Here is a 17,638-nt window from a genome sequence, read left to right on the forward strand (position 1 = left end):
CTTCATGTCTGGTTCTACCGGTCTCCTCCTTCACTATATCCCATATTGTCTTTATTTTGTTATCTGATATGACTATCTTTTCCTTGTAATATATTTGCTTTGACATCCGTATTACAGTCTTTTATATTTTGCAGTATTTCTTATAATGTGCTATAGAATCAACATTGGAAATGTTTCGGATTGACAGAGACAGTTTTCTTTTTGTTTTACAAGATACCCCTATTCCTCGAGTAATCCATGGCTTCTTTGTAGACTTTGCTCTAACCTTGGTAAGTTTTGGGGGAAAGCAGTGTTCGAATAAGGTAAGTACTATCAGATCACATGGCTTAAAAAATAAACAAATAGACATATATAAAAGTACAAGTAAAAGTGACACACTATGTTATCTTCAAAAACTATGACTTCCTTCATTGGGGAGGATGAGGGATTGTGTTGCGGAAGGTGAGAGAGACCCACAAGTAGTGAAGACAAGACTCAGAAAGCAAGTGGCTACTGCCTACCTTCGCAATATATGGAATATTTACATTTATACATGTCTACTGGGCATTCCTTAAGCTTTAATGATAGGTTACTCTTCTCGTAGGTTAATAATTTATCAGACACATTGCAAATGTGGCAAGTGGAAGAAAAACTCTTGAAGCTGACACTTTGCAACAAGCACAAAATAACTAGGTCAGACATACCATTTATCAGTTCATGAAGACATATTGAAAAAAAAATAACTGTTTGTGGGTACATCCACTGTGATGTACATCACTGATGTATGTTAAGTGGAATATCTGTGACCTGACCAAAGACTTTAGCGCATTCTTAGCTTCCAAGCAGAACAGATGTGTATGTTTTACTGTAAATGATCATGCTCATGAGCATTATTATTGTTCCTTACTACATCACACCTCTATTATATCGCACCTGCTGTATACTCTCACTACATGTTGATGTTTGAGATGTCTTCTATATTTACATAGTTTATCACTCATTGAACCAAAGCCAGGATAGACTGCTACTCACCATATAGAGGTGATGCTGAGTCACAGACAAGTACAATAAAAAGATTGCTATACATTTTACCTTTCAGCAAAAGGGCCTTTTGTGAAGTAGGAAACACACACACACACACACACACACACACACACACACACACACACACACGCACACACACACAATGACCACGTCTCTGTTGCTGGTGAGTAGCAATCTGTACTTTTCATAATATTGTTGACACTTTAATATATATCACATACCTCAATATTATCCATTCCTTTTGAAAGTCTGACAGCTTCTTCTAATTTCTCTGCTGCTGCTTGGTAAAAAGTAACTCGTTCACCCATTTTCTGCTGGTCTTCTGCCTGCTGACCATGGTACAGTAGAGAGATACATGTGTGGTACACCATTTTGAATTTCACATAACGTTTCCAATTCTGTAACAAATTAAATAATAAAAAAATTGTTATTGAGCAGAGAATAAAATATAAAAATAATGAAATAGGAATTTATAGAAAATGACTATCCAAGTCTTCCTTTTCACATCAATTCATATTTTATTTATTACAAATACAAAATATAATTTATTGTCATGACATGAACAATAAATAATAATCATATGAAGTATAAGAAAAAGTTACAATCGGACAATAGAAACTCCTGGATGGAATATCAACAATGTACGGACTGCTACTTAACCACACAATCAGCTGAAGACAGGCACAACTAAAAGACACTTACACATTAGCTTTTGGCCACAGCCTTCATCAGAAACACACACACACACACACACACACACACACACACACACACACAAGGAAGCAAGCAAGCACACCTCATGCACACATGACCAACATCTCTAGCAGCTCAGACAAGAAGATAAGAAAAAGTTATGACCATGTTTTTTTATATGTTGTCCTACAATTCCAAGTAATTTTATGATGTGTCAGTACAAGCAGTTAATTTATTATAATATGCTGAACCTTCACTGACACACGATATGTAGAATACAAGTGTATGTCAACACACAGCGAATCAAATCAATTGCTGTCTTAATTTCATTTCCAAGATGACATCTGAGTAAATGTCATTTTTATGGCATTTTACTGTACAAGATGATATGCAGACTCATCAACAAATAATGTAAACACCACTGATGGAATATATACGACAGACCCAAAGCCTAAGGACATCATTTTCTGTTATACAAGTGGTGACTCCGTAATACACTTAATACAGTTAAATTATTTGCCAGTGCAATTCTGTATGGTATCGAAGATACAACTGACATATTAGTAACACACTAACTTAATTTATATCTAGTTAACTTGTCACTTCACTGTACACAACGTTTTGTATAAAGCGTATCTGAGATTATAAACCTTACTACAGTGACATCAACCACTTTCTTATATTGTTCTCATTCTTTTCATTAAAAATGAATGCGGGTACTGTTGGCTGCTTCTTTTAGAGTTATCATTCATATAAAAATTGAAAGACAGCTATGAAATAACACTATGTATTCTATACGGTACCCAGGAAGTAGGAATGAATAATAAAGTGGTATAGAACATACAAAATTTATTGGATTTACTTTTTTTTCTTCTTTTACTAACACATTAAGCATTAAGTAATTTCTCCCATTTATGAATGAAAAATTATATCCTCCATACAACCACCCAAGGCTACACAGCAACAAGCAACTCATTCACTGACATTCTCAATGATGCATTCTCAAACATCTGGTGGGATGCCATTAATAACCCTTTTAATTTCATGCTTCAGTGAGTGATTTTTTAAGTCCTCATTCTCCACCTATCGAGCCAAGACCCATCGAGCAAATCGATGTCTCTTACCACAATCTGCAGGCTTCAACTCTTGTGTAAGTTGACTCTTGTACGCATGCATTTTCAGATCTTTTGAAAGGACTTCTACAGTGAACTTGGTGAGCTTGTCGGCAAACTGATTTTCTGGGGCTTACGGTCACAGTGACATGTGCAACAGCAATGTTTTCTTGTGTTTGAACGGAATGTGGTCATCGTGTTTTCTTGACATTTGAAACAGAACCCATGGTCTCAAATTTACGGATCAACTTCTGAACTGATGATTCGGTTAGAGCATATTATGTCTGTCACATGCTATTCACGAACTGCTGCTGTAGGACTTTCACTGTTTTTGTAGTAACTTTCTATCACATGGATATGTTGCTCAGTGGGCATCTGCTCCATGATGAAAATAAACATCAAGCAACAATGCTCACCACACGAAAGCTATCAGGCTACTAATGGGAAGCATCACAGATAACAAACATAAAAAAACCACAGCTGCCAACTGTCATATGATGAAATGGCACAAAATTTAAATTCAAATTCCTGGACACCCAGTAAAATATATGGTCAGAATTAACACGATGCCGTTACAGCAAACTCCTGTGGCACAAGAATATAGTGCAACAAATTTCATCTTTAATCAACTAGAATTAAACTTGCTGAAATTAAACATGAGTCAGTGGGATGGAATCAGTGGCAATCTACTGATATGAAATATTAGTGGAAACTATTTGGAAATGGCGAACAAGCTGTCAAACACTGATTTTTTCCCTTTTTGAGTACTGGTATGACATAAATTTTCATTTGTCACAAAATATTCATTATTACTTTATTTCCTTCCAGTGACGGATAAAACAACTTTCTGTGCAGTTAATATCTTTGCAACATTTCTGTCTACCCAAAAAATATATCTTACCATCCTCCATTACTCTAACAATACAACTGTCCATATACATCCCCATAATCAACTGCTTTTCTCTGATTTTCTAAATAACTGCAGAACACTTACACAAAAATTGTTTCATTTTATAAGATGCAAAGAAATGGGCTAACTTTTCAATAGAAACTGTCTGATACCAAGCGTGTGTTTTTTTTAATGTCTAATACACTTCCAGTTTTGAAACATGCAATATACTTTCATTAATGATTCATTCGATACAATTTAGATCATAGCTGTTGCAACATTATCTTTCAGTCAAAGGTAATTTTCCTCATTTATGATTTTTACATCATAGTTAAACATAAAATTTCATAACATAAGTCTATTCCTTCATTTTTAAAAACATGAACAACAAAAGGAATAAGTAGGTCCTAATTAGATTTATTAGCTTTAGTTTTTGTTTTATTTTCTCTAAGAAGTACAGAATGAAAAGTTAGAGATGTTTCAAAAAGAATACAATCATAACTGGAGGATTAACAATCATAATTTATTATTCATCATATCAGGTAGGCCTTCTTGACTGAAATAAATAAAGTAAATTCACTGGAAATAATGTATTTAAAGCAAGGTACTTAAAATTAAGAATATAAACAAAGACTGCATACGCCATTCACCCCAGAAAGTTGAATAGCAAAAACAAAATTACATTAAAAGGAAAAGGCCACTATCTTGTAACACATAAATTGAAAAGTCGGGAAACATACACAAGTAATTTAGCCAACGCTTATTTTGAAACTTGTAAAACATATTGTTCTGGCACATGTGTGAAGTTATAAATAGCATGAAAGAGCACCAAGTTAGCCAGTTCTGTTTGTGATTTCTTTCTAAGTTATTTCTTTCAGTTATTGTGAAGCATTACTATGTATACGACACACTCAGTTGTTAACTTATCTCTTCTGGCAACTTCTTTTGTGAAGAGTTCTTTGTAACTCAGACTGTTTTATCAAAATGTTTCTGGATGAAAACAGTGGAATAAATCCATCACTGAGCACACCATCCTCATCACTGCCTGTGGCCTCCACAGACAGCATCCATCATCGAGTAACCTACACTCACCACCAACCAAGGCCTCACCCATGGACTAGAAGCTTGAGCCAAGTAGTGCAACTCATGTCTCCAAAAATCTTAATATCATATTCCAGCTACTGGACTTAATAAACATACAATTTTTTTGCTACTGGGCACTTCAGTTGTAGCATGTTATTCCCTTTCAGTCACAAACACTAAACTAAATATGATCCTATTGAGCTTCGTATGCCCACCCATTCCCCTGGCCTATCGGCTGGCTCAACTTGCTGGTTAGAGAGAGCATAAATTTACTACATACAGCTGCTTGAAAATGTAGATGGGCATTTGAGCATTATGTATTAAGCAATGGCCTAGTGCATATTTTCATTAATTGTGATCTGAGCTGTTTTTGGCTTTTTGATGTATGTGTGGACATAGTAAGCAGGTGACATTTGAAAATAATCAAAAGTTAACAATATTAGCATCAAATCCTCTGTTTTTGGTATTGCAAGGCTGGTTGCTGACACTTACAATGACTCTGAATGCAGGGGCGCACAGGGAGTGTCATATAAAAATAATCAAAAAGAACTGACATCAATGTGAAAAGGAAACTTTTTGCAACACTAAGCTGATTGGGAAGAGTTCTGATGATCTGCAATCTTTAGGGATTACTGGAGATGAGGACTGAAATGAGCTGGTGCAAGAATAATTGAAAAAAGTTACTGCCATCCCCTACTGTATATAAACTTCTAAAATTTATGAATAAAAGGAGGTTATTTTTACATGACAGACAAATTTTATTACTTTTACAGATGTAATGTTGGGAGAAATAATGAGCTGGATAATGCCATGTAATAAGCTAATTGATTAAAATGAGCACTAAGATTTTTTTCTGGCACTTATTGCTTCTTTCACCTATGGAAATGATTTGATAATGTCATAAGTGTTGACTTGCTGTGAAACACTGTGGATCAGAGTCCACATCATAATGTTTGTTCCCCTACATTGGCTACGTAACTAAGTTAAACAGTCCAATAAGACTTTGTTTAGAACAGTGCCTATGTGTTGATGACAGCTTTAAGTTTCAGGTCATCATAAGGGACACCCGTCAATATCAAGATGTGCCATGGGAATAAAACTGCAGTAATAATAATTAAAAATTATGTGTGCAGTAGTGCACTTTTTGTATTTTTAACTGAAAAGTTATGGCATATGTAAATATCCTCAACTTGTAGGATGAGATCAGTCACTAACAAGTTTTGAGTGAATGGGAAAGTACTGTTCAGCACCTGATGTGGATGCTTGCCTATTGTCTGATAAGCTGAAGCAGTAAATGTAACTGATTCAAAGTTGATTTAAAAAGGCTCTCATGCCTTATTCTGGATAAAAGTGTGACAAAGTCATGTAGGAGGCTAGCAACCATTCTAGTAAACATTAGTAGATCTCTAGTTAAGAGGGCTAGGCCACATAAAAGGTCATACAGCATTTAGAGAATTACTTTATTTGAACACAAAGTATGCACGATGCATTTTGGAATTATTTCCATCTTCAGAAATCTACTCAAGTGCAAAGTAGCACAAGGACAAGAGTGTTACTAGTTGTGTATGTAACGTGAGTCTGTCATCTCATGTTACACACAGAGCTGGCAACACTCTTGTCCTTGAGCTACCTTTGCACTTGGGTGAAAGTTATGAAGATGGAAATAATTCCCTAATGTGTCATACATACTTTGAAATCAATAAAGTCATTCTTCATCTGCTGTATGACTTTTTATGTGAGCTACCCAGCCTAACAACAGAGCTATACATACTTATTCTAGATAACCAGCCCTTGTCTACCATCTCAACCAGTAGCCACATCCTACAGCTTTAACATAATCACCTGATGAGCAACAACTAAGGTTAGGACAGACCCCCAGAAAATTGTGTTTCTCCTAACTATGAACCATATGTAGAATACTGTGATATAACATTAGATTCTGTAACTAGAAAACCAGGTTCATGATGCAGACATTGCATTAAAACCTTAGGATTTATGCTCTGACACTTAACTGAGCAACCACCATGCCAAACAAGTCTCTATCATAACAATAAATTAGAAGGGTCACAAATAATTGAAAAGTGAGGTCAAACAACCACAAACAACATTCAGTTGATAGTGAGCAGAGAAGGGCAAGAAGATGATTGCAGGATACATGAAGATCTTGGTGAGGAAAAGAGGTACCTGAGATTGCTTCTTTCACTTTTAAGCAGGAGAACTTAACAATCACTGAATAGAAACAAATTCACCGATGGTGGACAGGTACATAAAAAGCAGAGAGCATTACTCTTTTATATTTTGAGCTCCTTTCGAATGTGCCCTTACATGTAATTTCTTGTTTGACCTCAGCAGTGAGTCATCAGATATTTTGCCACTAATCTGCTTTTACAAACAGTTTTTAAATAATGGACCCAACAGTGCATTTAATTAACCTGACTGGTTCTCACATTTATTATCATTCATGACAACATGATGACCATCTTGTCTATAAGAAAACATATTTGTAGTCTGCACCTTACAGGTGAGTTCTGACTGATTTATATCACAAAGTATGTTTTGATTACTTGGTCACAGAATACACGAGGTTCTCTAGTAAATGACAGCATTACACATTTGGCTGATGCAACATATGGCTACACTGTGGTTTACTGAGTTTCATATAAATTTCTCAGGATCTCAGTTTTCCCAGTTTTCTTAATTTCTTAATTAGCAACCTATTCGGGTAAATACATGTCTTATCTGAATCAAGAATATTAGGGCATAGAAAGTATAATGCATCAAATATGGGAAATAAACAAACTTAAAAGTTCACCTACAGAAAGTATTAGCAGGTTGGTGGAAATTTAAGTTATGAATAAAATTTCAGTTCATAACTTTTCAGAAAAAGAAAACTCATTATGAGACAAGGGAAATTCATACTTTTGAATGGGCTAGGTTACTTTGGAAATAAACAATAAATCACATTTTCATGGTAATATGGCATGTTCATACTATCAAGGTTTTAGGTAAAACAAAATGGATCATTTGAATCAGCATAGCTTGAATAAACTAATGAGTGATGAGTCTTAATGAAATATTACCTAAATAAGATTTTCAATATTTTCTGTAGATATGGTATGGCAACTTCTGATACATAGGGTGTCCCTCTAAACCTTTCATTGCCAATGTCTCTGGAACCATAATAGATAGTGACAAATGGCTTTCACAGGTGCAAATGTACAGCAGGGGCCCACGAAAATAAAATACTATGAGACATTCTAAACTGTGTGCAAATATTGGTTTCAACACAAACTTATGTTTGTTCATTTTTTTCTTTTTTTTATTAATGGACACCCACATTATTCCATATGCAATCTATTCCATGAGAAATCACAACCATAATGGTATTGGTTGCATTGCAATACGTCAATCACATCCTGAGAAATTGGAAAGCAAAGTTGATGCGTGAAATGAACAAAACGTGCTGCTATTGCACTTCCCGTGACACAATGTAACCCCCATGCTGCTCATAACTGCGATGTGATTGGCATACATATTCTTACTTTCACTCTAATACAAGCGCCAAAAGTAATAATAGGGATTCCTGCTACAAACATTCACATGTACATAATGGTATCCCTCGTATGTATAGAACAGTACCAGTCAGTGTAAGCCACCCCATAACACTTTCCAAGTCAGCCCTTTACCTCTGTGGTTGTGTACAGGAATGGGCCACAATGGCACTGTGTGTGTGTGTGTGTGTGTGTGTGTGTGTGTGTGTGTGTGTGTGTGTGTTTGGAGGGTGGGTGGGTGGGTGGGTGGGTCATTATGAGGCAGGCTGTTCTGTGTGGGAGTATGTACAGGTATGTACAGGTAGAGCCCACCCAGCACGGTCTAACGTGCTGCTTCCCAAGCAGCAAGGCGTGCTGGTCCCTGGCACGAATCTGCCCAAGAGATTAGCTTCGAGGTCTGGTGTAGCAGCCAGCCCTATGGATGGTTTTTAAGGTGGTTTTCCATCTACCTCAGTGAATGCAGGCTGGTTCCCCTTATTACACCTCAGTTACACTATGTTGGCGATTGCTGCGCAAACACTCTCCACATACCGTGTACTCCATAATTACTCCACCACACAAACACTTGGAGTTACACTCGTCTGGTATAAGATGTTCCCAGGGAAAGGGGGGGGGGGGGGGGGGTTCCACTGGGGGCCAAACCACACAATAACCCTGGGTTCGGTGTGGGGCAGCGGTGGGGTGGGTGGACTGCTGCGGGGTTGTGAACCAGTGTGGGCTAGGCGGGACGAAGCCTCTCCGTCATTTCTAGGTCCCTGGTTTCAGTACACACAATACACAATGTACCAGTACTTTACACCAGCGTACTGTGCATTGTAATTGGTGTCACTGTTGTAATCATGATATCAGTTTACCTGTCTATCTGTTCTAGGCATTCAACATGGTATTCACAAATGAGAAAATGGTTGACATGATATTACTGTATGGAGAATGTCAGCAAAATGGCACATGTGTGTGCTCAGAGATACCCAAAAGATGTCATCTGAGTCACCCTACCTTCATGAAGATTGTTAGAAGGCTTCGCATGACAGAGCAGTTGTCTGCACAAATGCGGATCAGGAGCAGAGGTGTACACATGAAGCAGCACAGGTATCTGTTCTGGTGGCCACTGAAATAAACCCTCATACAAGTATTCATGAAACAGAGAGACAGATGGGAATCCCTCGAACAAGTGTGATGCATATTCTGCACAGGCATAGACATCACCCATATTACATGGTGCTACATCAAGGCATCCATGTCAATGATGTTCATAATCAACTGGAATACTGTCAATGAGTTCTAAAGCAAGACCATACTTCATGCGTAGGGTACTGTTTACTGGTGATGCCACATTTATAAACCATGGGAATGTCAACTTACTCAATATGCACTACTGGTCGCTAGAAAACCACACTAGATTTGCCAGGTTCAACATCAATGTCTGTGGAGTGTTGTCAATGTATGGTGTGGTATTGTAGGACACCACATCCCTGGCCCGTATTTCATTGATGGCACTGTTAACGAATGACAGTATGTGTGGTTCCTGAGGTGCACCTTATCTGAATTGATGGAAGACCAACCCCTTCGTTTGTGTCAAATAATGAGGTATCAACATGATGGATGCCCTGTGCATAATGCCATGGTGGGATGACAGGCACTAAACAAACAAATCCCACATCAATGAATTGGACGGGACAGCCCATTCAGGGAGTTCCAGCACAGTCACTGGACCTCACCACATGGACTTTTTTCTCTGGTGTCATGTGAGAGATGTGGTGTTGGTTGGTTGTTTTTGGGAAGGAGACCAGACAGCGTGGTCATCAGTCTCATCGGATTACGGAAGGATGGGGAAGGAAGTCGGCCGTGCCCTTTCAGAGGAACCATCCCGGCATTTGCCTGGAGTGATTTAGGGAAATCACGGAAAACCTAAATCAGGATGGCCGGATGCGGGATTGAACCGTCGTCCTCCCGAATACGAGTCCAGTGTCTAACCACTGAGATGTGGTGTATCAGCATGTCCCAACAACAATGCCCAACATGAAAGTCCATATTACCACTGCATGTTCTGCAATAACACCACAAACGCTGACAGCCACGAGTGGATCCATGATGGAGTGCACACGGCAGTGTTGCCAAGCAAATGGTGATCTCTTCAAACAGACATTGTAGTGTTTTGTGAGACATTTAACTGCACAATGGCGTACATTTTGTATATTACTTAGGGTCTTAGGTGGAGATTTCAATTTACCAGATATAGACTGGGACACTCAGATGTTTAGGACGGGTGGTAGGGACAGAGCATCGAGTGACATTATACTGAGTGCACTATCCGAAAATTACCTCGAGCAATTAAACAGAGAACCGACTCGTGGAGATAACATCTTGGACCTACTGATAACAAACAGACCCGAACTTTTCGACTCTGTAAGTGCAGAACAGGGAATCAGTGATCATAAGGCCATTGCAGCATCCCTGAATATGGAAGTTAATAGGAATATAAAAAAAGGGAGGAAGGTTTATCTGTTTAGCAAGAGTAATAGAAGGCAGATTTCAGACTACCTAACAGATCAAAACGAAAATTTCTGTTCCGACACTGACAATGTTGAGTGTTTATGGAAAAAGTTCAAGGCAATCGTAAAATGCGTTTTAGACAGGTACGTGCCGAGCAAAACTGTGAGGGACGGGAAAAACCCACCGTGGTACAACAACAAAGTTAGGAAACTACTGCGAAAGCAAAGAGATCTTCACTGCAAGTTTAAACGCAGCCAAAACCTCTCAGACAAACAGAAGCTAAACGATGTCAAAGTTAGCGTAAGGAGGGCTATGCGTGAAGCGTTCAGTGAATTCGAAAGTAAAATACTAGGTACCGACTTGACAGAAAATCCTAGGAAGTTCTGGTCTTACGTTAAATCAGTAAGTGGCTCGAAACATCATGTCCAGACACTCCGGGATGATGATGGCATTGAAACAGAGGATGACAAGCGTAAAGCTGAAATACTAAACACCTTTTTCCAAAGCTGTTTCACAGAGGAAGACCGCACTGCAGTTCCTTCTCTAAATCCTCGCACCAACGAAAAAATGGCTGACATTGAAATAAGTGTCCAAGGAATAGAAAAGCAACTGGAATCACTCAACAGAGGAAAGTCCACTGGACCTGACGGGATACCAATTCGATTCTACACAGAGTACGCGAAAGAACTTGCCCCCCTTCTAACAGCCGTGTACCGCAAGTCTCTAGAGGAACAGAAGGTTCCAAATGATTGGAAAAGAGCACAGGTAGTCCCAGTCTTCAAGAAGGGTCGTCGAGCAGATGCGCAAAACTATAGACCTATCTCTCTGACGTCGATCTGTTGTAGAATTTTAGAACATGTCTTTTGCTCGAGTATCATGTCGTTTTTGGAAACTCAGAATCTACTATGTAGGAATCAACATGGATTCCGGAAACAGCGATCGTGTGAAACCCAACTCGCTTTATTTGTTCATGAGACCCAGAAAATATTAGATACAGGCTCCCAGGTAGATGCCATTTTCCTTGACTTCCGGAAGGCGTTCGATACAGTTCCGCACTGTCGCCTGATAAACAAAGTAAGAGCCTACGGAATATCAGACCAGCTGTGTGGCTGGATTGAAGAGTTTTTAGCAAACAGAACACAGCATGTTGTTCTCAATGGAGAGACATCTACAGACGTTAAAGTAACCTCTGGCGTGCCACAGGGGAGTGTTATGGGACCATTGCTTTTCACAATATATATAAATGACCTAGTAGATAGTGTCGGAAGTTCCATGCGGCTTTTCGCGGATGATGCTGTAGTATACAGAGAAGTTGCAGCATTAGAAAATTGTAGCGAAATGCAGGAAGATCTGCAGCGGATAGGCACTTGGTGCAGGGAGTGGCAACTGACCCTTAACATAGACAAATGTAATGTATTGCGAATACATAGAAAGAAGGATCCCTTATTGTATGATTATATGATAGCGGAACAAACACTGGTAGCAGTTACTTCTGTAAAATATCTGGGAGTATGCGTGCGGAACGATTTGAAGTGGAATGATCATATAAAATTAATTGTTGGTAAGGCGGGTACCAGGTTGAGATTCATTGGGAGAGTCCTTAGAAAATGTAGTCCATCAACAAAGGAGGTGGCTTACAAAACACTCGTTCGACCTATACTTGAGTATTGCTCATCAGTGTGGGATCCGTACCAGATCGGGTTGACGGAGGAGATAGAGAAGATCCAAAGAAGAGCGGCGCGTTTCGTCACAGGGTTATTTGGTAACCGTGATAGCGTTACGGAGATGTTTAACAAACTCAAGTGGCAGACTCTGCAAGAGAGGCGCTCTGCATCGCGGTGTAGCTTGCTCGCCAGGTTTCGAGAGGGTGCGTTTCTGGATGAGGTATCGAATATATTGCTTCCCCCTACTTATACCTCCCGAGGAGATCACGAATGTAAAATTAGAGAGATTAGAGCGCGCACAGAGGCTTTCAGACAGTCGTTCTTCCCGCGAACCATACGCGACTGGAACAGGAAAGGGAGATAATGACAGTGGCACGTAAAGTGCCCTCCGCCACACACCGTTGGGTGGCTTGCGGAGTATAAATGTAGATGTAGATGTAGACATATGTTTCTTTTGTTGGCACTACTCTACATTTATGTATGCATTGCACCATGTGCAATGGTTCAGTTGTGTCGCAGTCGTTAACAACGTTCAGTGACATGTCCTGTATGTGGTATGTACCACTGTCTAATCATTGTATGACTAAGTACAAATAGCATGTAGCCCTTTGACAGCAATTAATTTTGTTTACTCTGGCCAGTGGTTATCAGTATTTTATTACCATTATGTCCTTTTTAGTACTGTCACAAAATTCAATAAAAGCACGTACGAGTAAACCGGGTCCTTGTTTTCATAGTGAGTGACTGGACATCCATATATTTCCAGGCAACGTACTAACAGTGGAAATAACAATATGTAAGTATGGCATTTGTCGCACTGTAGTACATCAATCAAATCACGATTATGAGCAATGTGTGGGCCATGCCTGCATCACAGTAAGTGTAATAGCAGCATGTTTCATTCGTTTCATGCATCAACTTCATGCTCCAATTTCTTGGGTGTCCATTTAAAAAAAAACGCAAGTTTGAGTTGCAACCAATATTTGCACATGGTTTAGAATGTCTCATAGTATTTAAATTTGTGAGCCTCTGCTGTACATTCATACTTGTGAAAGCTATTTGTCAATATCTATTGCATCTCCAGAGATATTAGCAGTGAAATGTTTATGTGGGACACCCTGTAATATAGGAAAGGAGGGCAAAGTTATCTAAGGAGTAGAAAGGTATCAAAGCAATGTTTTATTGTTCTTCTGGGAAGAAAATTTGTAACACACAGACAAAAACACTTGTTATGGTATGAGACAAAATTCATGTGCATCTATACATTCCCATCTTCCCTTTCTGAGGATGGACTGAAGTTCAAAAGCTATTGCCTCTCTCTCTCTCTCTCTCTCTCTCTCTCTCTCTCTATCTTTCTCGTGTGTTTGTGTGTGTGTGTGTGTGTGTGTGTGTGTGTGTGTGTGTGTGTGTGCTGTGATTTTTGCATATCTGTTTATAAAGATAACACAACTTTTCTTGTGGTGAAGTTGCAAACTAAATACAAACCTCATATATTTTTGATCCTACAGTTTCTGGAATGGAAGAGTTATCTGCACCTCCTTGTGTAATTGTGTTGAGGGCAGATCTGTAATAATCTACTAACTGAACAGCCACTTTTGCTGTAAAAAATTGAAATATAGTTGTAAGTTTCACAGTTAGAAAAATAGATCACTAGAAAGGTAATTAAAAAAATGTAAACAGCCTTAAGATTAGGATGCACAGAATATGTAGGAGAAGGAGGTGATTCAAAATAAGTCCAAGGACCTCAAAGTTACAAGGAAAAAAAATACAAAACAGAGACAAAATGAAACTGTTCAATTCATGGGTCAACTGAACATACAGATGCTGTATTTTGCCATTCTCCCACAACCTTATGATGATCTGACCTGTGACATCATGTGCGTGCTAACAGAAAGAGAACAGAACACTTAACAATATTTCTTTTGTGTCTTTATCAGTTTTTGGAAAGTATGTTGTAGTGATATACTGATCTACAGCATAGTCCTACATCTAGATTCCATTGAAAGGTGATGGGTTGGTTGTAAGATGGTGAAGCAGTACCAAGTACTTCAGTTAATCCCAGTTCACACCCACAAACCTATAAGTAAAAAATAATTTCTTCATAGACTATGCTACCCTATTCTTGGTTGAGAATGGAGTTTTATGTTGTGATAAATAAGTCTAACAGGCTACTGGGAGACGTCAGGCATGATACTGATGATAACATATAATAAAAAAATGAGAACATTTGCACATAGGGATGTAAATTCTGCTTAAATCTATTTTTTATATTAAACACATGATGCCTTTGCAAAGTATACAGAGTTTATAATGGTGTCTCAATTCATAACTGCCTTGTTTTAAGTATCAGATGGAAACAGCAGCTGAATAGTTTAAACAGAAGAATCAGGGTATTTTTCAAATAGTTTCTTTTCTCCAATATACATTATACACATATAATCAAACAATGGGGAATCCAGCATGGAATGTAATACTATTATGAAAAAGATAGTTGCTACTCACCATGGAGATGGTGACTTGCAGATAGGCACAACAAAAAGACTGTCACAAAACAAGCTTTCGGTCAACAAGGAATTAGTCAAAAATAATGGTCAGACACACACACACACACACACACACACACACACACACAGGTGCACGGGCGCCCATGCGCACGCAAATGCAACTCACACACACGACTGCAGTCTCTGGCAGCTTCTGCAGGCCTTGTTGAATGAAAGTTTATTTTGTGACAGTCTTTCTGTTGTGCCTATCTACGACACTATACGGTGAGTACCAAAGACAAATAAAGAAGATCCTTGATGGTTCCAGTGGGCTTATCACTGCTGCTTCATACATGTATCTCAAACAATCACAATGTGATTTCATATAAGCCTCTATGGCAACACCTCAGTGTTATTGCAGCTCTATGAATAACTACTGTTTTTGCCTGCAGTCACTTGTAATTCACAGCTGAAAGCTGGCAACAGTGCTGCCAGCTGTCAGGGGTTGTGAACTCAAATGGGAATCCCTGTAGGGAAGACAACTTTCTTTTCATGGAACACTATTGAGAAAATTTTAAGAACTGGCATTTGAAACTTAGTGCAGGTTGATCCTATTGCGATCAATGTATATTTTGTTGAAGGTCCACATAGACAGATTAAGAAAAATTATGGCTCTTACAGAGACATACAGACACTCACTTCATTGATGCAGTATGTATGTAGACTATGTAGATCTTCTTTCACTGTATCTACTATAGTCTTCATTTGTTGTTAGTATGTTTTCCACGAGTTGGCTGTCAAGGTTTAACTTCATTTGTTCCAGGTGCCTGGAGCCTCTCCTTCACAATGGGGTTTACAGAACACAATATGGGAATGAATGAAAGAGCACAAATGTTTGGTAATAATCACTGTTGTCCCCATTTTATTTTACTTCTGTTTTATATGTGATCAAAGATGAACTCTACCACCCACTTGTGCACCATTCTGCTAAGCACAAAGTAGTCAACAAAACCACGATTTTACAGTCTGTGCCATTAGTATTCTAACTTTTCTGAACTGAAGAGTGACAACAGTTTTCCAAATATATCCTTCAACATCATAAATAATACAGTCTATATTCTTACTAGTCACTATATTCTACTTGCTTCTGTTCCTCCTCTTCCTATCATTATCTCACACCCTAATCTTGCTTCAACCTAACCCTTATTTCACTCCACTCTAGTTCGTCTTCTCTTCTCAACCTGTCACAGGCTTTGTCCCGAGTGATCTAGGGATTTAGGAGAACAACAGAAATCCGAAATGTGGATGGGCAAATGGGTATTTGAATTTCTGTCTTCCCAAATAAGATTACTGTCTCATTAAGTGTTGTGGATTTTGGTCCAAAGTCTGGTTTGATGGATTCCCCCATAGTGGTCTATCCTGCTGAAGTCTTGTCATATCTGCATAACTACTGCAAACAAAACCACTTTAACCTGCTTACTGCAGGTTATTCTCTCTATAATTTTTAGCCCCCCACCTCTTTCCCTATGTTAGCAATTTTAACTACTCCTTGACGCCTCAGAATACAGTTTGTTAAGTAAGAGCATGGACGGAATTACACACAGATGGTACAAGGTATCACCTTAGCTCTTTCACATCCCAACAAAGGAAACCTTTGCCCTTCCCATGTAAAATCCACAAAGCATTAGTTTACTTTGAATTCTTGACCGAGATAAGCAAGATGAGACATAGTTGCAGCAGACTTTAATATAAACGAATTAAATAATAATAATGACACTGTAAATTTTTGTGACTTAATTCAGAAATAAATTAAATTAAATTCCACTGAATGTACTAGAAGAAATAGCCACTCTGTAACATGTATTGACAATATTCAGGCAAATTATCAGTTTGAGGATGGAAGCAAATTCTGTTTAGAGTTAGGCATATCAGATCATTCAGCACTGCTCATAGAGCTTCCAAAATTAGGGAAACCAGAATATGTCAAAACACGTTTTAAAAGGAACAGGGTATACATAAAGTCCAGGAACACTTTCAGTTATTTATTGCACAAGAACTAAACATTGTACAGATGTCATACATATTGCATTTTAAAGAGAAACTCTGAAAGTTTTATTTACAAACATTCGATATGTGAACCATGACTGACTCGGTAGATGTCAATATGGTAATCCAATTCTTGCCATACCTGTCCCAGCATGGCATTGTTGACTGTGGCAGTCACTTCCTATATTCTCTCCTGGAGCTCTGCTACATCACGTGGTAGAGGCAGTACATACACCATGTCTTTAATGTGTCTCCACAGAAAAAAGTCACATGGAGTGAGACTGGTGATCAGGGAGGCCATTTCATTTCATGAAACAGCTGTCCCCTTCTGTAGCACATCCAATCCACTGATGCGGCAGCTCAGTCTTCAGGTAACCATGAACTTCACGATGAAAATAGGGTGGAGCCCCATCCTGCTGAAAGATGAACGGCAAGTCCGATTTCATTTCAGGCATCCGCCATTCCTGCAACATGTCCAAGTAGGACAGTGTTCTTGGCAAAGAAGAATGGCCCATACAGTTTTTGACATGACAAGGCACAAAAAACATTCACCTTTGGGGAATCCCACTCAAATTCAATAGATTTGTGTGGATGCTTTGTA

The 17,638-nt window shown here is 38.6% G+C and overlaps 1 protein-coding gene across 1 annotated transcript in view; it reads right to left on the reverse strand.

Annotated features, from left to right (window-relative positions):
* The window catches only part of LOC126187642 (tyrosine-protein phosphatase non-receptor type 23-like), a 137,305-nt gene that overhangs the window by 32,478 nt on the left and 87,189 nt on the right, over positions 1-17,638 (reverse strand). The window contains exons 5-6 of the mRNA XM_049928843.1: positions 13,994-14,106; positions 1,245-1,421 (exon numbers count right to left, since the gene is read on the reverse strand). Coding sequence (XP_049784800.1) covers positions 1,245-1,421; positions 13,994-14,106 — 290 coding nt within the window. The remainder of the gene's footprint in view (positions 1-1,244; positions 1,422-13,993; positions 14,107-17,638) is intronic.

The sequence above is a fragment of the Schistocerca cancellata genome, chromosome 5 (assembly GCF_023864275.1).
Source record: "Schistocerca cancellata isolate TAMUIC-IGC-003103 chromosome 5, iqSchCanc2.1, whole genome shotgun sequence".
Classification (NCBI taxonomy): domain Eukaryota; kingdom Metazoa; phylum Arthropoda; class Insecta; order Orthoptera; family Acrididae; genus Schistocerca; species Schistocerca cancellata.